Genomic DNA, 23,296 nt, shown 5'->3' with positions numbered 1-23,296 from the left:
CAATCTTAATAACACTCGATTTAAAAAAACATATTTTAGTAACATTATTATTTTTTTGGTCAAAGGTAAAATTAATTCTAGCCTTGTATATATCATAATATGTATTTGCTAATTATAGTTTAAACCGAAACTATATACACCTTGAATACTTAATTATATTTAGCTAACAAAATGCTATAAAATGCTTGTAATTCTAACCACACATTTCTTACTAAAATTCTTATTATAAAAAGAGGGCAAACAATAGAAATTATCAATTGCAATAATAATAAAAATCAGAAGAAGTTGAGCTTCTTCTGATTACTACTATTTTTTTGTTATTTAGTAAATAACAAAAAAAAAATTATTGCAATGCAGGGTGGGGCAATGGCCATTTCAAATAAACTTGTGAAATGTGTCATTATTTTGTCATTTTTAGCGACCGTTGTTTTTTGTGACGGCGGTCCAAAAATATTTAATGTGGTAGATTTTGGTGTAAAAGCTGGTCCAAAAACCGATAATGCCGTGGTATGTATATATTTACATTCAAAGTTAAAATGTATGAGCTTTTTGAAACAATTTTTAGACCTTTCAAAAAACAACAGTGGCTATTTTAAGACATTCATGAAAAGTTGTTTGAGATAAAAACAACTAAAAGTTCATTGAAAAAAAGAACCAAAGATACCGGTATCCCATAGAATTACAGAGCATGGGAAGATGGCTAAGAGTGCACTCTTCCCTAGCTCTGCCATTGTATGCGGGATATTTGGTTCTTTATTTAGAATTACTTCTCTTATGGTGAATTTCGATAATTGGGGATGCAACCGACCCATGCATCCCCTCTTGCTCGGTTACATTTTTTCCCTATGTTGTTTTCAGAATTTCGTCAAGGCATGGAGGGCAGCATGTGATTTCGGTGGAATGGCAAGGCTAGTATTTCCAAAAGGTGAATTCTATGCCACCGAAACTGTATTCCAAGGACCGTGCAAAGCTCCGATCCAAGTGGAAATTCAAGGAACTATTAAGGCTGGATCCGATATCAGTAGTTATTCTGATGATTTTTGGATTTCATTTGAACGTGTTAATGGTATGGATGTTTTCGGACCTGGTACTGTTGATGGCAACGGCCCCAATGTGTGGAAATATAAGGAAAAAGGAGCTTCAATGTTCCCAATAGTAAGCAACTAGAATTCATGCTGTAAAAATAACTGATCTTTTATTTCTATTTCATTGAAGTCGTTATAACGAATATGTTGAAAAATTGATGTGACATGTTTTTGTCATGGATGTGACCGTGCTGGAGTGCCTTATTAATAGTATGTCAGCAGTAGAAACACTTTTCAGTTTATTGATATTTATAGATCGTGATTGAGGGGATTTCTATTACTGACATGGTATGGCACGGATTTGACGTGGGTTGAGTCGATGTTCGAAACAATGTCAACCAGATATATGGCCCAGATTTAGCTTTAAATCCATAACAGTGACTTTAGTGGCACAAAAATCAATTTTAGTTATTTTATGACGCAATTAAAATTTAGCCATCGGTGATTGATTTCTTTCTAAAACTAATGCATTTTTTTGTGCTGCTGCAGAGCCTTAAATTTATCCATTGTGAACGTACGTTAATGAAGGGGATTACATCTATTAATCCTATGGGATTTCACATAAGCATTGTCAATTGCAAGGATGTTACAGCCACAAATATGCACTTAATTGCCCCCGACGACAGCCCCAACACCGACGGATTTCATATCAGCCAATCTACTAATGTTGGAGTCTTCGATAGTGTTGTTGCTACAGGTGATGATTGTGTAGGTGTCATCCATGGAAGTATGGACATCGAGGTCCGAAGAGTAACATGTGGTCCGGGTCATGGACTCAGGTATATATGAACATTGCGAAACATCAAATTCTATTAAAAATGAATTATTCATTTCACCCATATTTGAAATAGTATTTAACAAGGATTAAAGAAACTGAAACTATGTGATTGTAGTTGATAAGATCAAGGATGTTTAGATGTTTTTGGCCTAATTTAACTAACATGTTTTCATTTGCGAAAAATAGTATCGGAAGTCTTGGAAAATACGACGACGAGAAGTTGCTAAAAAATATTCTCATTCAGAATTGCACAATGACCGGAACAGACAACGGAGCTAGAATCAAAACATACGCAGGATCACTTCCAAGTGTTGCTCAAAACATAACTTTTAAAGACATTATAATGAACAATGTTGAAAATCCCATCCTCATCGATCAATTCTATGGCAAAAAATCAGGATCGGTTAGTATTCTTCTTCTTTTTCCAGACTTCAAGCTCATTTTCTAATTTTCAAGTTGAGAAACTTATGAGGCTGAAAGCAAGAAAGAAGAAAAAAAATCACTCTTGAGGTACACAAATTTCGTACCAATAGACGGGATCTGTACTGAACGAGTCATCACTGATGATTAGTCCATAAAAAACCTATAATTTTCAACAGTATTCTCTTTTGGCTCCGCCACTGAATGTGAGGCCGAATTTCTCCAAGGAGAGACAATGATGCGACCTTGGAGAGGTTCGACTTCTTATACTGGATTAACCGATTTCATATCTTCATTTTTTTTCCTATGCAGCCATCAAAGGTACAAATCAGCAATGCTCAATTCATAAACATACAAGGAACAACACCTACAGAAGCCGGAGTAGATATACAATGCAGCAAAGTAGTTCCTTGCCAGGGAATTAGATTGTCAAATATCAAATTGCAATACATTGGGGCTAAGAAAGAGCCTTTTACCTCTATTTGTACTAATGCCAAACTTACCTATGACGGACCTCAAACCCCACCCCCTTGTCGGTAATTAGCTTATTATGTATTATTACGGATTAGGATTCTCTAGAATTGAATTCTACGATGTAATCTCAAATATTCAATGCAAAATTACTGATTAAAATATATTGCTTGAACTCTGCATTTAACTCTAGAAATTCAATGCCGAACGGATGAGGTGCATAGGTGTTGGGCTAGGCCCTTATATGAATTTTTTCTTTTGAGACCAAAATTATCTTTAAGTCTTTTTTTAGTCCCTCAAAATTTTAGAAAAAGTGTTAAAGGTCCACACAATCTTTATTTGGACACTTACATAGAAATGATATTTAAGTTTCATTGAATTAAATAATGTTTTCATTAAATAGATTGTTTTATTCTTATTATTAATATTATATTATATTAGAAAAAGTCATGGTTACATTTTTGCTGTTGGTGATTCTTATTATTAATATTTTATTATATTAGAAAAAGTCATGATTACGTTTTTGATGTTGGTGCAAGAAATTTTAAAGAATTGTTTTAATGGCTTTGTTGATTTGGACTTATTCGTTTTTTGTTCCTATTCTTCTGCCACTATCCTTATTCTTCTCTACTTGACTATTTCTTTGATATATCAAAACTGATTTTATGTACCGTTGTATTTTTCTTCAGCTCATCCACTATAAATAGATGAGAGTGCTAGTCGAATGAAGGCACAGAAAGACACAGCTCTCTTAGTTCTAATTATTTCGTTTATTCTTTTTACTCTTTGATATCAGTTTCCTTTTCTTTAAAGAACTATTGAAATTGAGCAATTAATTTGAGTGTAGACAGAAACGATTTTGTACGGTGCAATACAAAATCGTATATTTAAGAGGGCTGTTTTATCCTGGAGGCGACCGGAGTTCATACTGTTTGCTAAATTCCGGCAGTTTCGCGAACGTCTTAAAGAAAGCGACATTGTCCGCGACTCTGCCTATTTAATTTTGTTCGGTCTGTTCCTATTTTCTGAGTTCGAGCTCCAACAATTTTACGACGTTTAATTACTGCTGATGGCTACCGAACAATCAAATGGTATTGCTGAGATCAACAAACCATTCCGGTTTGAAGGAGCTCATTTCCGAAGATGGAGACAGAAGATGTTGTTCTACCTTACAACAAAGAAGGTAGCTTCTGTTCTGACTTCGGAAAAACCAATTGTTCCTGAAGATGGTGACGAGGCAGATGTTCGTGCTGCTGAGAGATGGACAGAAAATGATTTTCTGTGCAAAAATTATATACTCAATGGACTGACAGACGATCTGTATGATTACTATACTGCTGAAGAAAAAACGGCAAAAGAAATTTGGGAAGCTCTGCAGAGGAAGTATGACACTGAGGAGGCCGGATCGAAAAAATACGCTGTAAGCCGCTACCTCAAATTCCAGATGACCGATGACAAGTCAGTGGAAATTCAATCTCATGAATTACAGAAGATAGCACATGAAATTATTTCAGAAGGTATGCCTTTAAACGATCAATTTCAAGTTGTTGTCATTATTGACAAATTGCCTCCTTCGTTGAAAGATTTTAAAAATGTTTTGAGGCACAAAACAAAAGAATTTTCAATGGAAAGTCTGATTACACACCTCCGAATTGAGGAGGAAGCTCGAAAACAAGATTTAAAAGAAGAAGTGCTTATTGTTTCTAATAACACTAAAAGGTCCACTGCGGTTCTGAAACCCACTCAAAAGAATTTTAAGAATCAGAACCGCAAACCAATCCAAAACCGCAACACCCGAGTTAACTTGAATTGGAACCTTCAAAGGAACCAAAATAGGCCACAGCAACAACCACCTAGAAATGATGCTGCTTTCCTATGCTTTAATTGTGGGAAACCAGGTCATATGGCACGTAAGTGCAGGAACAGGCCAAACACTACTCCTAGTGTTAACCTGACTGAAGAGCAACATAATTTTGTTGCTATGATCTCTGAGATCAACCTCATAGGTGGATCAGATGGGTGGTGGGTAGACACTGGTGCTTCTCGCCATGTTTGCTATGATAGAAGTATGTTCAAAACATACACTGCTGTGACCGAAGATAAGAAAGTGTTATTGGGTGATTCCCATACCACTATTGTTGCTGGAATTGGTAATGTGGAATTGAACTTCACATCTGGAAAAACCTTAACTTTGAAGGATGTGATGCATACTCCAGAAATGAGGAAAAATCTGGTTTCGGGCTATCTTCTCAACAAGGCTGGTTTTACTCAGACTATAGGAGCAGATTTATTTACCTTGACTAAGAACAATGTATTTGTAGGAAAAGGTTATGCTACTGAAGGCATGTTTAAGTTGAATGTTGAGATTAATAAAGTGAATGCTTCTGTTTACTCCTTGTGTACTTTTATGTTTGGCATGCTCGTTTTTGTCATGTTAATAAGCGTATCATTAAAAATATGAGTAACTTAGGATTAATTCCAAAATTGAATTTGAATGAATTTCTTAAATGTGATTATTGTAGTCAGGCAAAAATCACAAAAACACCTCATAAATCTGTTGTTAGGGATTCTGAACCTCTAGATTTAATTCATTCAGATATATGTGAATTAGATGGAAAGTTGACTAGAAATGACAAACGGTACTTTATAACCTTTATTGATGATTGTTCTGACTTTACTTTTGTTTATCTTATGAAAAATAAAAGTGAAGCGTTTGACATGTTTAAGTTGTTCATAGTTGAAATAGAAAATCAATACAATAGGAAAGTCAAGAGACTTCGTAGCGATAGAGGCACAAAATATGGTTCTAGCATGTTTATTGATTTCTATAAATCACATGGCATTATACATGAAACCACAGCACCTTATTCACCAGAAATGAACGGTAAGGCTGAAAGGAAAAATAGGACACTTACCGAATCTGTAGTAGCTATAATGCTTAGTTCAGGTGCTGCCTCACATTGGTGGGGAGAAATCCTTTTGACTGTTTGCTATGTGCTAAATAGGGTCCCTAAATCAAGGAGCAAAATCTCCCCTTATGAGATCTTGAAAAATAAAACACCTAATCTATCATATTTTAGAACTTGGGGTTGTTTGGCTTATGTTAGGATTCCTGACCCAAAGAGAGTCAAACTTGCTAGTAGGGCTTATGAATGTGTGTTTATTGGATATGCTGTGAATAGCAAAGCATATAGGTTCTATGATTTGAATGCAAAAGTCATCTTGGAGTCAAATGATGCTGACTTTTATGAAGATAGATTTCCTTTTATATTGAGAAATAGTGGGGGGTGCATCATCTAGTAGCTTACCTACTGTTAGACCTATAGTGCAAAAAGAGATTGAGGAATCTGAACCTAGGAGAAGTAAGAGACCTAGAGTGTCTAAAGACTTTGGGTCTGACTTCTATGCTTTCACAGTAGAAGAGGATCCATTTACTATACAAGAAGCCTTAACCTCATTAGATGCTGATTTATGGCAAGAAGCCATTAATGATGAAATGGACTCACTTGAGTCAAACCAAACCTGGCACTTAGTAGACTTACCACCAGGTTGTAAACCAATAGGTTGTAAATGGATCCTTAAGAAGAAATTGAAACCTGATGGCTCAGTAGATAAGTTTAAGGTTCGCCTTGTAGCTAAAGGCTTTAGACAAAGAGAAAATGTTAATTTCTTTGATACTTATTCACCTGTCACTAGGATTACGTCTATACGTGTTTTGATTGCTATTGCTTCTGTGCATAATCTAGTAGTGCACCAAATGGATGTTAAAACTACGTTTTTGAATGGTGAACTAGAAGAAGAGGTTTATATGGATCAACCTGAGGGCTTTGTAGTATTTGGTCAAGCCCATAAGGTATGTAAGTTAGATAAGTCTTTATATGGGCTAAAACAAGCACCTAAGCAATGGCATGCAAAATTTGATAACTTGATTATTTCAAATGGCTTTAAGGTGAATGAAAGTGATAAGTGTATCTACTACAAATATGAAAATGGTCTTTGCACCATTATTTGCTTATATGTTGATGACTTGCTTATTTTTGGATCTAATATTCATGTTGTGAATGTTGTTAAGTCAATGCTGTCTGAACACTTTGATATGAAAGACCTAGGAGAAGCGAACGTCATTCTTGGCATAAAGATAACTAGGTCTGAAACTGGAATTTCTTTAGATCAATCTCACTACGTTGAGAAGATACTAAAGAAATATAACTACTTTGATTGTAAACCGGCATGTACACCTTATGACCCTAGTATAAAACTCTTTAAGAACACTAGAGACAGTGTAAGACAATCAGAGTATGCTAGCATAATTGGCAGTCTTCGTTATGCCACTGATTGTACTAGACCCGACATCACGTATGTCGTAGGATTGCTATGCAGATTTACTAGTAGACCTAGTGTGGAGCATTGGAATGCTATAGAGAGGGTCATGAGATACCTTAAAAGAACCATGAAACTTGGATTACATTATCAAAGGTTTCTAGCAGTCCTTGAAGGATACAGTGATGCTGACTGGAATACCTTATCAGATGATTCCAAGGCTACTAGTGGCTATATTTTCAATATAGCTGGTGGTGCTGTTTCATGGAAGTCTAAGAAACAGACTATTCTAGCTCAATCAACCATGGAATCAGAATTGATTGCACTAGCTGTGGCTAGTGAAGAAGCAGGTTGGTTGAGAAGTCTGTTAGCTGAGATTCCCCTATGGGAAAAACCGATTCCAGCTGTATTGATCCACTGCGATAGTACCGCGGCTATTGCAAAAATTCAGAATCGTTATTACAACGATAAGAAACGACAGATACATCGTAAGCACAGCACTGTGAGAGAGCTACTCACTAAAGGAGCTGTTAGAGTGGATCACATACGCTCAGAAGAGAATTTAGCCGATCCTTTGACGAAAGGATTAGCTAGAGAGAAAGTCCATAATACGGCAAAGAGTATGGGACTTATGCCCCTACAGTGATGAGTTACACACAATGGTAACCCAACCTATAGACTGGAGATCCCAAGAAATAGGTTCAATGGGTAATAACAAGTTGTGTTGTAATATGAGTCAGATCATGCAATTACAAGCATGAATATCCTGAAGCGATTTGAGGTTGAGATAATAGAAACTCTTAATGAAGTCTATACTCCATTTGGAGTGAAGTACATAGCTACAGGAGTACTTTTGATAGACTCACCTATATGAATGTGGAAGTGAGGCCGCTTCCTATGAGTTTAGGGCAAAACTCTAGAGCATTCATTAAACCGGGATAGACGTGCAAGGCCATAAACGCACGGGCTACTAGAACTACACTCTGAAAAGCTTATAGCGTGGTACAATGTCAGAGATAGAGTTCAAGACTACGAGTCACTTTAGTAAAATCTGAATTGTACTCACTACGCAAGGGTTCAAATCGAAAGATACCTTTGTTTATGCTTGAACTTATGTTTATGCTCAATAAATAAATTTTTAAAAATTCAAGTGGGGGATTGTTGGGCTAGGCCCTTATATGAATTTTTTCTTTTGAGACCAAAATTATCTTTAAGTCTTTTTTTAGTCCCTCAAAATTTTGGAAAAAGTGTTAAAGGTCCACACAATCTTTATTTGGACACTTACATAGAAATGATATTTAAGTTTCATTGAATTAAATAATGTTTTCATTAAATAGATTGTTTTATTCTTATCATTAATATTATATTATATTAGAAAAAGTCATGGTTACATTTTTTCTGTTGGTGATTCTTATTATTAATATTTTATTATATTAGAAAAAGTCATGATTACGTTTTTGATGTTGGTGCAAGAAATTTTAAAGAATTGTTTTAATTAGACCTGGCAATTGTCGTGTTTCGTGTCAAAATCGTGTTATCTCATATTTATGTTCCATATGGTTTTATATGTTATAAATGCTAGAAAAATGATTTTCGTGTCAATCGTGTCGTGTCAGTCGGGTTGGCTCTGTAATCGTGTTTTCGTGTCAGAAATTGCCACCTCTAGTTTTAATGGCTTTGTTGATTTGGACTTATTCGTTTTTTGTTCCTATTCTTCTGCCACTATCCTTATTCTTCTCTACTTGACTATTTCTTTGATATATCAAAACTGTTTTTATGTACCGTTGTATTTTTCTTCAGCTCATCCACTATAAATAGATGAGAGTGCTAGTCGAATGAAGGCACAGAAAGACACATCTCTCTTAGTTCTAATTATTTCATTTATTCTTTTTACTCTTTGATATCAGTTTCCTTTTCTTTAAAGAACTATTGAAATTGAGCAATTAATTTGAGCGTAGACAGAAACGATTTTGTACGGTGCAATACAAAATCGTATATTTAAGAGGGCTGTTTTATCCTGGAGGCGACCGGAGTTCATACTGTTTGCTAAATTCCGGCAGTTCCGCGAACGTCTTAAAGAAAGCGACATTGTCCGCGACTCTGCCTATTTAATTTTGTTCGGTCTGTTCCTATTTTCTGAGTTCGAGCTCCAACAATAGGAGATCCGTTGCACCACCGGCAATCGGAATCCACCTTAGTACGGATGGTTTCAGAGGACCCTATAATAAATATGTTCTATCGCGTGCTGAGTGTAGATGAAGAAAATTTGACATAGGATGAATAATCTGCTCGTACCAAAAATGGGTTGGATATGGCTATAACGGGTTATTCGATTAACTCTAACTAAAAATAACTATATAAGCTTCGTTATAAACCTAACCCTACCCCTATGTCGGACATAACACACAAAGGCAAAGAGTTGCTCTTCCTTTCCCTTTTGAGCGGTCGGTCGCCCCCCTCTATTTCTCTCTAAACGTTTGCTCTTAGTTTGTGTTTTCTCCCGATTAACCTCGGTGCTATAAGAAACTGGATTTTCTATGGGGAAAAACTAGTGAAGGAAATCAGTTAGCCACTAAATTTAATTTATTTATGGGGAAAAGAATCATTTCTGCACATAAAATAATATTTAAGTGGGATATAGTTCCCCACAGAATCATATATATTTTTATATGTTTTAGTTGGGAATCTAATTAATTCCCTCTAAAAACACCAAAAATTAGGAGCCTGATTGAGGCACTAAAAGAAATGAAAAATAAAGAAATTTGTATCACTTATATACAGATTTTTTCTCGTTCGTGGCTTAACCATGCAAAATCTAATCATCCTTTAGCTCATCAAATTGTTTGAAATCCATGGTTTCCTTGCTTGTTGAACTGGAAGAAAATTACTTTAGTGGAGACGATTTCCATAGGTAAGTTGAAGGTGAATCCCTAAACTGACCAGTATTGTAGATTGATTGTAGCAGAATCTGGTCTTCTCTACTTATTTTCATTTCTAATATTCTTGAACGTTTTAGGGTTTCCACCCAACTCTGTTCATCTCAATCAGGAAAACGGGTTCCCTCTCTTTCTAATTATATAGATCAATAATATTTTCATTTTAATTTATTTGCAGTTTGCAATCCAATATTAGTGATGGTATTTTTAGAACTGGCCAATTACAAACAAGTTCCCTCTCTTTCTAATTATATAGATCAGTAATATTTTCATTTTCATTTATTTGCAGCTTGCAATTCAATATTCTCATAACATGTTTGAATATGAAGGAAGTGTTGGTATTTTTAGAACCTAGGAAAATAATGCTAAATTGTGGATTTGGTATTGGATGGTATAACCAATTAGCCCTTAACCAATTATGTTTGTTAGTTTGAGTAGTGTTGCTAATTTGATTTGGAGGATTTACAATTGGATTCTCTATTCTCATCAATGAAAATAAGCAGAATGTGTTAATTGTGATTGGTAAGGTCCATGATTGTAACAAACCATGTAATACACTAGTAATAGAATTCTGTGATTTATTTGATGTGTGCCGTCTAGCGTAGTGTTTTCTACGACAAAATATGTATTATGATAAGTGCGTTACGACTATGGATGTGATCTTTCTAAGTGCTCTATCTTTACTAAACGTCACTACTTAGGGGCAAGTGTACCCCGTCGTATCAAGTAATAATCCGGTTAAGACCGGGTATCGAATCCGCGGGATTTATAACTGCAAGTATTAAACGACTCGGTTTTGTATGTTATCTAAGCGGTGAATACTTTGAGTTGGTTCGGGGAACAACTACAAACTACTCCTAACTACGGGTGAGACAAATTTATATAGCAAAACTCTACGAAATGATGTGGAAGGCGATAAGTTATAAATATGATAAACAATGACTCTCAATATATAAACGGTTAATGATTTACTCTTGCAATGACGACTACGTGTAGTGTGACCGACCCGTGAAGTACTTAGACTACGTGGTTCCTAGTCAAGGCGTGTCTAATTCTCAGGATCAGAAATTAGGGCCCGTAAGTTCCGTGGCTTGTCAATTCCTACGGTTTCCGGTTTGTCACTTCCGGTAAGGCAACACCTATATGAATCCCTAAAGATAGCCCGAATGGCGTCGGAAATCGCGTTCTCCTACTCAATAATCAATTACGAGTATCAAAACAAGTAGCAAACATCAACACAAATATAGGAAGAGAGATTATGAATCATAAATTATAAATATGGAGAATGTAAAATGTGAAATACAACCAAGCCTAGTACATAGGAAGAGTACAAGCTAATTAGCAAGTGATAAGGGAAGAATTCACCCTCGGAACTAGCTAACCGGACTCAAGGCCGTCTCTTAGGACTTGGAGGTGGAACTCTCGAGCTTGGTGAACGAAGGTGGAACGGAACTTCGAGGAAATGCCGGAATGAACGAACAAGCTCTCAAGGTGGGAGAGTTTTTGCTACAATAAAATCTGAATCTAAAACTAAAATAGCAAGAACTTCAAAATATGAAACTTGTCTATACAAAGAGGTATATCAAATGAGTGCTAGTCACTCTTATTTATACACATCAAGCTAGGGGCAAAATCATAATTCCACAAGATCCAAGCATGGAGCAAAGCATGGAGCAATATGATTTTGTGCATATTTCCCATTCCTACAAGCATGGAGCAAAGCATGGAGCAACATGATCATAATGACCCATTCCTTCAATAGTTTCCTGCATGTGGACTTAATCCGGGTCTTGTTGTCTCGACCACGCCCCGCGTATAGTGATATACGCCGCGCGTGTTTGAGCTCCTGGCGTTTTATTGCTTGAAATACACCATTTACGCCTTGCGTATCCTAAAACACGCCTCGCGTACCGATGGTTGACTTAGGAGACAATGCAGTCTGACGTTTATGATTGGGCTCATCATTGCATCTACGCCCCGCGTAGATTGGGGTACGCCCCGCGTATCAATGGTTGGATCCTACATGGAGTCTGCGGATAAGGCAATTATTTCTGACTAAGTGTTCCACGCCCCGCGTATTTTGGTAGATTTCCACTCCTTGCTCGTACCTGAAATACAATTCTCGAGAGCCGAGTTAGCTTGACGTTTTATTTTCTAATATTAATCAAACATAAGGAAAATTAACCGAAAGTACGGAATTTATTTTTATTTCGTTATTTTATTTAAAAACACTCTATTTTTGCAATTAAACTTATTTATTTCATCTAAAACTAATCCGTAAATCACGCTAAAAGATAGGGACGAAACGCCCCTATCAAACCTCCTCGGACTTTAAAGTTTTACTTGTCCTCAAGTAAAAGAAATCGAAAGACAAGAGATTGAGATTATTAAGAAACAAACCGTCGGTTGTTTTACCAAGTGCGTGATTCCGAAGCTAAAGTTTTATACAAAGTTTTCGGTAAGTACCTACGCAAACAAATGAATGACCAAAACTTGTTTGAAACCTCCATGATCAAATTTAATAGGCAATATTAACGGGGGTTGATTATCTTTTGAGAACCCGATAGTACCTCACCAAGGGATTTCACTCTTACGCTCAAATTTTGGTGGGTCGGTGTTTTTGCACTCTTCTTTGCACTTACCCGAAGTCACTTTGAGTTTGCATTTTTATCCGGGTCTTTCCTCTTATGTTATGATAATTAAAAATGAACCCGGAGGGGGGTTGTAATGCGGGTGGCTTTTTAGTGGTTAATTTTGGGAACTCGAGTTTAAACACCATTTTGGCCTTAGCAAGTTCATAAAACATGACTCGAAATTGCTCGGGTGGAGCTTGAGAATGCCTTTTTCTCTTTATTGTATTTTTTCCTTTTTCGTTTGAGAGCGGCACAAAAACGATTTCGAAAGCTTTTGGTGCTTACTTGTCAAGGCCTTTGGCTTATTTCGGATAATTTTGGTGCGATTTGATCTTGTTGGTATTTAAATAAGAGGAAAAAGGGTTAAATGTTAAAAAGGGTATTAACAACAAAAAGTCGGTTAATAGGCTCGAGGGGGTTTCCTAGAGGTTAATGAAAGCGAGAAAAATAATTTAAGAAAAGAATTAGCCTAAGTTGGTTCGTTTTATCATCTATTGCCATTTATACCAAAATAAGTTACTAAACCCGGTATTAGGTGCAAAATCTATGAGTCGAGTGAAGTCAAAGCTCTCGAAAATTGTGAAAGAAATAGAGTTCTCGTACGAACTCCTTTAGGCTCAAAAAATATCTCACAAAAATTCGGGTTTAAAATGTGTACTTTCAAGTTCTCGTCAAATTTTCAACTATCCCGTTTTTATTGCCTTTTTTAATTTTATTATAGAGATAACATGTGGGTTAGGACTCAATGCTTTTGTTTAGTACGAACCTAGGCTTTGCATAAATTCTATAGCTTCAAAATCAAAACTAAAATTCCTTAATTAAACCGATCCTTTGTTTTAACGTCTTCACATTTAAGAACAAATAACGGAACTTTTAATTAATTTCCGAGGAAGGTAGTGTGTCGGAAAAATTTTAAGAATCAATAAATTAGTTTAATTATTCTGTTGGTTGTTTGATTTTTATTTTTTATTTTTGTTTTTGTTAGTGCAAAACAAACTGAAGGTGTGGGGTTGCACGACCCTCCGCGTTATTAAAATGACGTCTATTCCAAGGACGTCGCAAAAGAAAAGAAAACAAAAACAAAAAGAAAGATAGCATTTAAATTGAAAGATAGAGGGTGATCTACCCTATCCCTCCTCACACCTAAAAAACGCAATAAGTTCCAACATTGCGAAATAAATTTGAAGCACAAAGTGTAAAGAAAAAGAGTAAGGTAGAGAAGACTCCCTCAAACATCTTCCGATGGTGGTGGATATGACATGTTCCGCTCCCGATAGTAATGACGTGTGAAGTGTTCGAGGCATCAACTCTCGAACTCGGTTGGCATTTATTTAAAATATGAAATTTAAAATTTAAATTGGGTGTAAGATTATTAATGTAAATATTTTTATTGATTTATTAATTTATATATATATATTTTTTAATTATTATTATTTTATATATATATATATATTTTTGTTTTTTATTAAGAAAAAAAAACTAGAAATTTCAACTCGTTGCGGCTGGCGGGCGTCGCATAGCGGCGGTGTCCACCGCTGCGCGCGCCGCAGCTCCTAGAGCTGTGGCAGCGCTTGCGTGCGGAGCGTGCTGCCGCGCGCGCCCCGCGTGCTGCAGCTCCTAGAGCTGTGGCAGCGCCTGCGCGCCCCGCGTGCCGCATCTCCTGGAGCTGCGGTAGCGCTTGCGCGCGGAGCGTGCTGCCGCGCGCCCCGCGTGCCGCAGCGGCCAGCAACACCTTTTTTTTTAATTTTATAAAATCAACACAGATATATTATATATAAAAAAATAAAAAATAAAAATAAAATAAAATAAAATAAAAATAAAATAAAATAATTTTTTCATTTTTTCCATTTTTACTTTATTTTTGCCAACGTCAATACTTACGATTCTCTTCCAGATCGTCCCACCGAATTGACACAAAATTACATGAACACCTAATAAAATGTAAGAAAAAATAATCAAGCACACAATAATAACTTAAATGTAAAAACTTAAAAGTAAATTAAAGACATAAAATTAAACTTTATTCGAGCTTGGGTTGCCTCCCAAGAAGCGCTACTTTATAGTCGGTGAGATCGACTTAGAATTTCCTCTTAGGTGTATGCTTCCATTCGCGTTAGAAATGCAAATTCTTGAATAAACAATCCGTACCTACAAAACGGGTTGTTAGTTTCGAAGAAATTTAGTGAAAACCAAAAACTATACTTAAAGAAATTATTGAAGAGTTTAGTTTGCTCCCTCTTTGACACTTTTGGTAGTTCAAAAAGAGTGAAATATTCCGAGTTAGAATGAACCTCAAACTCTTCTAGCTTTGGATTTATTTCCATGGGCCCGCACACAACCAACTCATCGATTAGGATTTTCGGTTCCTCGCAGTTGAGACAACCTACACAAGTTGGGGACTCCTCTTGAGAGAGCTCAATTAACTCGAGCTCTACATTTTGATCACCCGGATTGGCGCCTCTAATTGATTCGTCCACGGTTGAATCGATACGAGACGTCAATCTAGCGATTTGATTTTCCAAATCCATGCAATATGCCTCATTGTTAGATAATCTCACTTGAATATCTTTAAGCATAGAGATTACCGCATCGAATTGCGAGGTTGAATATTGGTACGAGCATCCATCATCCTTGTGGTTGTCCCACAGATGATGAGTATATGGCATCATATCATGGAAAAAATCATTAGTAACGATGAAATAAATTATTCACAAAAATAGAAAATAATATTTACAAATGCTTAAACTAACAATAAAACGTTTTTGTCTAATATTGCAAGAAATTATAAATCCCCGGCAACGGCACCAAAAACTTGATAGCGCGACGTCTAGTGGTCGTATTTCTTGCGATGAAATGTATGTTATGATAAATGCGTTATGACTATGGATGTGATCTTTCTAAATGCTCTATCTTTACTAGACGTTACTACTTAGGGACAAGTGTATCTCGTCGTATCAAGTAATAATCCGGTTAAGACCGGGTATCGAATCCGCGGGATTTATAACTGCAAGTATTAAATGACTCGGTTTTATACGTTATTTAAGCTGTGAATACTTTGAGTTGGTTCGAGGAACAACTACAAACTACTCCTAACTACGAGTGAGACAAATTTATATAGCAAAACTCTACGAAATGATGTGGAAGGCGATAAGTTATAAATATGATAAACAATGACTCTCAATATATAAACGGTTAATGATTTACTCTTGCAATGACGACTACGTGTAGTGTGACCGACCCGTGAAGTACTTAGACTATGTGGTTCCTAGTCAAGGCGTGTCTAATGCTCGGGATCGGAAATTAGGGCCCGTAAGTTCCGTGGCTTGTCAATTCCTACGGTTTCCGGTTTGTCACTTCCGGTAAGGCAACACCTATATGAATCCCTAAAGATAGCCCGAATGGCGTCGGAAATCGCGTTCTCCTACACAATAATCAATTACGAGTATCAAAACAAGTAGTAAACATCAACACAAATATAGGAAGAGAGATTATGAATCATAAATTATAAATATGGAGAATGTAATATGTGAAATACAACCAAGCCTAGTACATAGGAAGAGTACAAGCTAATTAGCAAGTGATAAGGGAAGAATTCACCCTCAGAACAAGCTAACCGGACTCAAGGCCGTCTCTTAGGACTTGGAGGTGGAACTCTCGAGCTTGGTGAACGAAGGTGGAACGGAACTGCGAGGAAATGCCGGAATGAACGAACAAGCTCTCAAGGTGGGAGAGTTTTTGCTACAATAAAATCTGAATCTAAAACTAAAATAGCAAGAACTTCAAAATATGAAACTTGTCTATACAAAGAGGTATATCAAATGAGTGCTAGTCACTCTTATTTATACACATCAAGCTAGGGGCAAAATCATAATTCCACAAGATACAAGCATGGAGCAAAGCATGGAGCAACATGATCATAATGACCCATTCCTTCAATAATTTCCTGCATGTGGACTTAATCCGGGTCTTGTTATCTCGACCACGCCCCGCGTATAATGATATACGCCGCGCGTGTTTGAGCTCCTGCCGTTTTATTGCTTGAAATACACCATTTACGCCTTGCGTATCCTAAAACACACCTCGTGTACCGATGGTTGACTTAGGAGATAATGCAGCCTGACGTTTATGATTGGGCTCATCATTGCATCTACGCCATGCGTAGATTGGGGTACGCCCTACGTAAAAGTTGGATCCCACGTGGAGTCTGCGGATAAGGCAATTATTTCTGACTAAGTGTTCCACGCCCCGCGTGAGGAGTGATACGCCCCGCGTATTTTGGTAGATTTTCACTCCTTGCTCGTACCTGAAATACAATTCTCGAGAGCCGAGTTAGCTTGACGTTTTATTTTCTAATATTAATCAAACATAAGGAAAATTAACCGAAAGTACGGAATTTATTTTTATTTCGTTATTTTATTTAAAACACTCTATTTTTGCAATTAAACTTATTTATTTCATCTAAAACTAAACCGTAAATCACGCTAAAAGATAGGGACGAAACGCCCCTATCAGTATTTTACTTAAGAGCACTACATATACATATATATATATATATATACAAGGTCTTCTTCAATCAAGGAGTAGGTGTAGGTGTTAAGCCCAAAATATACCTAAAATATTATTAATATTTACATCAGTGTTGCTATGAATTCGTGTTGTTTATATCTATTTAGAGTACTTTTACGTCCGAATATGTTTCTTTCATGCAAGGTACCTAAATATTTGGTAAAATCCAAATAGGAACGAAAAGAGGTCAAAAACGAAGGAAAAACCCTAAGTTAGGAGCCAAAAGACGAAGAAATCAGCACACCGATACAAGGAAGACAAGAACGAAGTCAGAAATGGGAGAATATTCCAAATTCTCGGTAGAGAATCCAAAATTCTCAGTAGAGAATTATGGGCCGCGACCGAGAATCCCAAATTCTCTGTCGTGACAAGCGTCGCCAGTCACCTCCTCCCTTTCGTCCGAAGGCTGAAATCTCACTTCCCCATTCTCGGCCGAGAATTAATTATTCTCGGTAAGATCAGCAGCCTTTGTAGCACAATATATACATATTTAAATTCCAAGAAACACGTTCGTTCGGGTGGATAGAAACGTCTCTTCGCAGAGGATACGACCCTTCACAACGGACACGACACTTCAATCACGACTCTTCAACATCTATAAATAAAGAGTTGATTCAGAGTTGAAAACAATATGGAAGAGAAGATTAGTGCAGAGTTTATGCAGAAACTCTGACTCAGAAATGAGTCAGACATTAGATTTCATTTTTGTAAAAGGCATCTTGCCGTACACAAGTTGTTTATCAAATAATTACAAACATAGTAGCATTTAGATTTGTTCATATTAGTTTACATTTTGGTAGTAGATAGACCAGTCTCTATTCCGAAGATTCAGCGAGAAGATTTAGTAGAGGATTCGCCCCGGAGCCTGACAAACTCTAACGAGGTTCAAGGAAAGGATTGACAACCCGTTCGCTTGAAAGTCGTGGAAAGCTTCCATGCTTCTTGTTCTCTGTAAACTTGTATCAAATTCATACTTCATCTAATAAAGTTTATTCTATTCGATAGATTTTTATGTAGCACTTATGGTAAATGATCCAAAGTGAGTTCTGGTGTTTTCATTAAAACGTAGTTGAATTCAAAATCATTACAAGGAAACTTTGTTGAACACTTAGACAAATTGATATCTTGAAAAAGTATTAATTTGGTTAAGGTAGCAATCTAACCAGACCGTAGGAGGATTGTCTGCGGTTCAAAGCTTTTTAATTGAAGGAATTTATGTTATTACATTTTTATAATTTATACAAAGTTTAAAGTTGTTTTCTTTGCTTAATGCAAACGAATACATTTATTTACTTTTTCTAAGCACTAAACGTTTCTATCTTGTAAATTCATCTTTAAGTCAGAAGTGATTTCTAACATTCTTCACACTCTAATCTAATTCTTATTCTATCAATTTCAAATCCAAATCCAATTAAACGATTTTACATATTATAAACCCTGAAAGTAAATCAAACCGATTTAAAATAAGTTTTCGTTAAAAAGCGTTCCCTGTGGGTTCGATATCTTTTATTACTACAAGCGTATACCGTGCACTTGCGGAAATCGCTCAATAAGTTTTTGGCGCCGTTGCCGGGAAACGCCAAATTTTTAACAAAATTTTATGTTTTTCGTGTTTTATTTCGAACCTTGGTTTATAATATATGTATTTATTTAGTTTATAGTTTTTATTATTTATTGAGGATGGTCACTAGGACTAAATCCTCGTTGTTATTTAACGTTTGCATTTAGATGTTTGCAGATAAAAAAAATTCAAGTTTTTGCAAAGATAAACTGGAGATTTGATCATCAATATAAATTCACATAAGAAGTCTACAGGAAAGAAATCCAGCATGCGGAATGGAAAATCTTCTCAGACAGATATATCAGAAGTAGGATGAAATTATCTTATTCACCAGGAAGGAATTGTATACTTTTAATATAGTTTTGAAAGTTTCGGTTCATGTACGTAGTTTTTTGTTCGTGGCCAGAACTAGAAGTTCGGGCATTCAATCGGAATCATTAGATCCTTAAATTGAGAAAACGTTAAAAAAGAAAGCGCTTAAAAAAATGCTGAAAAAAAAGAAAAAAAAGGGAGAAAAAAATATAATGATAATTTCAAAGTTGGAGGTACAGTTCTACTTTCTTTTATTCCCGCTTCAAATTATTCCCAGGTAAGTTAAATGGACAGGATCATTATTTAAAACCGGTCTAGGTAATTGATTCTGTCATTGATTTTGATTCTCCTTGAGAATTCTTAGGGATTATCACATTTTTTAGTTTTTAGTTTTTCATATTTTAAATTCTTACATTTCATTTTAGTTTAGTTTATACATTAGTCTCTAGTTTAGAAGTAATAATTCGATTAGAAATATAATTTTTTTTTCCTTGGAAGATATTCAAGATATGTTATGTATTTTAAATATTTGTAATTGATGAGGAAAGTGTCTTTAGATTTTAAAAAATCTCAAATGAATTAAAAGTTACACAAAATTTAAGTTTCTATTTGTATAGAGATTATTAAAATCTCTACAGTGACTTTTTGTTTGATGTTTTGCAAAATTCTGAACTTACTGAGAATTTTAATTCTCAACTGAGATTTTAAAATTCTCTATAGACTTAGGGAGGACCAATGCAAAGCATTCCTTGCCAAAAGGCAAGCCGTGTCATGTTCGATACTCCAAATTTCTCGATTACGACACACATAGAAAAAAATAATAAATATTTAAAAATTAAAAATAAAGTATAAATAATTTTCCTCTCTATGTATTTAATTTATAATTTAGATTTTATTCACCAAGAGGCACAAAAGACACATTTTCATTTTCATAGTCATGATTTTTGGTTTGAAACCAACAAATTATTAACTTGATATATTTTCAACATTACAATTTTTTATTCTTAAAATTTTTAGTTTTTAGGTTAGTGTATATATGAAGTTTAAAATCAATAAGAATTTATTTCAATCCTGTTTTTAATTAGTTTTCAGGAAATTAATGTGTAATTATGAATTCCAAGAATCTCAGTTGAGATTTCCGAATTCTCAGTTGAGAATCAGCAATCTCAGTTTGTCTTAGGAAGGTAGGTAAATTTTCTGAACTTACCGAGAATGTGAATTCTCAGTTGAGAATTCAGGATTCCAAAATTTCAAAGGAAAGAAAGAAAAAAAAATTCTGAACTTACCGAGAATCATTAATTCTCAGCCGAGATCAACATTTTAGGGGTTTTGACGCGTGATTTCCTGGTGGAAATCAGCGTGTCGCGATCGAGAATCGCCATTCTCGATTGTGACACACGCGTATATTAGACCTGTATCTCTTCTTTCTTCTTCAGTTCATGCACCATTGCTGAATATTTCGAAAAATTAAGATTCTTCATGTTCAAATGGTGTGAATTTGCACCATTTCGCTACCAACAGACACATTAATTCATCCTCACATCATTATAACTAATTAGAGAAGATCATATTTCCATACTTTTCATCTCTTTCAGACAAAATCTGATATTCTTCTCCAATTATTCAAACCTTTCAAAAAGTTCCAGAGATTTTTTCCTTTTCTCAAAAGCATGATTTCCAAGCATAAATCTTCCAAGAAGATTACTGCTGCACGCACCAAGCGTCCTGATTTATGAGAATGCTACGGTGCACCATTTCCCATTTACACACATGATGAAAAACGACGATATTACAAAACTATTTGTTGTATATAGTTTGTATATATGTTTGTTTTTGTGTTTGTTCTTTATGTAATTTGTATATATGTCTTCTATTTTGAATAAAACTATCAAGTTTGATTCTTGATTCTTTTTGCTTAAAATACGTTAACCATACAAGTTATACGAATACATCCGAATCTAAGTTTAAATGAAACAGTATAATTTTTAAAATGAATCTGTACTTATTTTTAATGAATCTGTATCCATTTCAGAAATGTTTCTGAATATGCAAATTATTTGAATGAATCTATATATATGTTAATATGGAACAGTATAACCATCAAACATGAATCTATATATCATTTCATTAATCTGCAACAAGTTTCAATGTTTCAGAGTTAATATGAATAAGTGATTAATCATTTGATTTGTTTAATTTTCATTTGTTTGTTTTTGTATATAGGTTCGTTTTTAATTTTTCTAGTACATATGTTCTTGTTCATTTATGTACACATGTGTTATGCAATAAAACTTCATTTCATTTCATACATCTGATTTTTCATTCTGATTTATGTTTGTTCCGATTTTACACTAATAGCACCTGAATTTGTATGAATCACTTTAATGCTACTAAGTTATGATCATTATTAACTATTGCACATGATAATAACTTTTCCTTTTCATGGATTCATTGAGTTTAATTTTAATCATTGAGTTTAATTTTAATTATGAAATTCTGAACTTATATCGTGTTGATTATTACATATATCAGTATGAACTTATTAAAATAAAACATACATTTTTTTCATATGAATCTGTATCAATTAAAATAAGGTTAATGTTTAAGGTTAAATATTTCATTATTTGAATGCTGATTTAATTTGAATAAGGTTCATGTTTAAGTTTTAAGCATGAATAAATACCTACATGCACTTACATTTATTATCTTTTAGAAGATTCATTTAACTTATATGACTTAATGAACATTGATTCTACATTAACTCTGTTTAAAGCTTTAATTGTTTCATTACTCAAATTTAATAAGGATAAATGATGTGTACCGTCTAGTGTAGTGGTTTCCTAAGGACGAAATGTATATATTGTGAGTGCGGATTCTAAATCTATGGATGTGATCTTTATAAATTACTTTTAACTCTACTAGATGCTACGACTACTTAGGGGCAAGTGTACCTCGTCGTATCAAGTAATAATCCGGTTAAGACCGGGTATCGAATCCACGGGATTTATAATTACAAGTATTAGACGACTCGGTTTCGTATGTTATTTAAGCGACGATTACTTTGGGGTAAAGCAAGACACAACTACACACTATTCCTAACTATTGGCGACACAGATTTATGTAGCTAAAACCCTATGTAGTGGGATGAATTATGATAAGTTATAACCACGATAAATAACGACTCTAAATGTATACGGATAATAATTTACTCTTGCAAAGATGACTAAGTGTAGTAGGACCGACCCGTGAAGCACTTAGACTACGTGATTCCTAGTAAAGGCGTGTCTAATGCGGGGGAATTAGAAACTAGGGCCCGTAAGTTCCGTGGCTTGTCAATTCCTACGGTTTCCGATTTTTCACTTCCGGTAGGGCAACACCTATATAACTCCCTAAGGATAGCCCGAATGGCGTCGGAAATCGCGTTCTCCTACACAATAATCAATTATCAATATCAAAACAAGTAGCAAATACTAACTCGTAAAGAGAAATAGAGATTATAAATCATGAAATTATAAATATGAAATGTATATAAATGGAATACAACCAAGCCTAGTACATAGGAAGAGTACAAGCTAATTAGCACGTAAAAGGGGAGAATCCGCCCTTGAAACTAGCTAACCGGACTCAAAGCCGTCTCCTAGGTCGTGGAGGTGGAACTCTCGAGCTTGGTGACGAATGGTGGAGCGGAACTTCGATGGAATGCCGAAACAACCGAACAAGCTCTCGAGGTGGTGAGTTTAGCTACAAAAACTGAATCTATACTACAACAATAATCAAAACAAGTATAGTTTGCTCTCTAGTGTGTAATTATTTCTTGGTTGGTATCAATGAAGTTCAAGAGCTTCCTATTTATAGACATCAAGCAAGGGCAATGTTGTAATTTCACCAAGTACAAGTATGGAGCAACATTATTTGGTGCAGCAATCCCATGATACACCCCGCGTAAGGTGGTCTACGCCCCGCGTAAATGCCCATTCCGTCAGAAATTTCCTGCATGTGGACCAATTCCGTGTCTTGTTGTCTCAAGCATGCCCTGCGTAGCTAAGGTACGCCCCGCGTGTTTGAGTCTCTGGAGTTTTATTGCTTGAATTGGAGCTTTTACGCCATGCGTAGCTGAAGTACGCCCTGCGTAAAAGAGTCTCTGAGTTATTATCATTGAGGAATTGCCTGGTACGCCTCGCGTGTATGGTTATAAGTCCCGCGTACTAAGAGTT

General features: G+C 35.4%; 1 protein-coding gene across 1 annotated transcript; it reads left to right on the top strand.

The window, feature by feature from the left end:
• The first annotated feature begins 280 nt into the window (after positions 1-280).
• On the top strand, positions 281-2,828 carry LOC136216917 (exopolygalacturonase-like). Its single transcript, XM_066003462.1, has 5 exons — positions 281-507; positions 859-1,155; positions 1,575-1,864; positions 2,050-2,266; positions 2,596-2,828. The coding sequence occupies exons 1-5, from the start codon at positions 352-354 to the stop codon at positions 2,821-2,823; spliced, it is 1,188 nt and encodes a 395-aa protein (XP_065859534.1). The 5' UTR covers positions 281-351; the 3' UTR covers positions 2,824-2,828.
• Positions 2,829-23,296: the final 20,468 nt, after the last annotated feature.

This window comes from Euphorbia lathyris, chromosome 2 (assembly GCF_963576675.1).
Source record: "Euphorbia lathyris chromosome 2, ddEupLath1.1, whole genome shotgun sequence".
Taxonomy (NCBI): domain Eukaryota; kingdom Viridiplantae; phylum Streptophyta; class Magnoliopsida; order Malpighiales; family Euphorbiaceae; genus Euphorbia; species Euphorbia lathyris.
This window is presented reverse-complemented; position numbering and strand designations above follow the sequence as displayed.

Coding starts and splice junctions, on each gene's coding strand:
- LOC136216917 (XM_066003462.1), top strand. CDS start 352: ATGCAGGGTGGGGCAATGGCCATTTCAAATAAACTTGTGAAATGTGTC. Junction 1,865..2,049: donor GGTCCGGGTCATGGACTCAG/GTATATATGAAC, acceptor TGCGAAAAATAG/TATCGGAAGTCTTGGAAAAT. Junction 2,267..2,595: donor ATGGCAAAAAATCAGGATCG/GTTAGTATTCTT, acceptor TTTCCTATGCAG/CCATCAAAGGTACAAATCAG.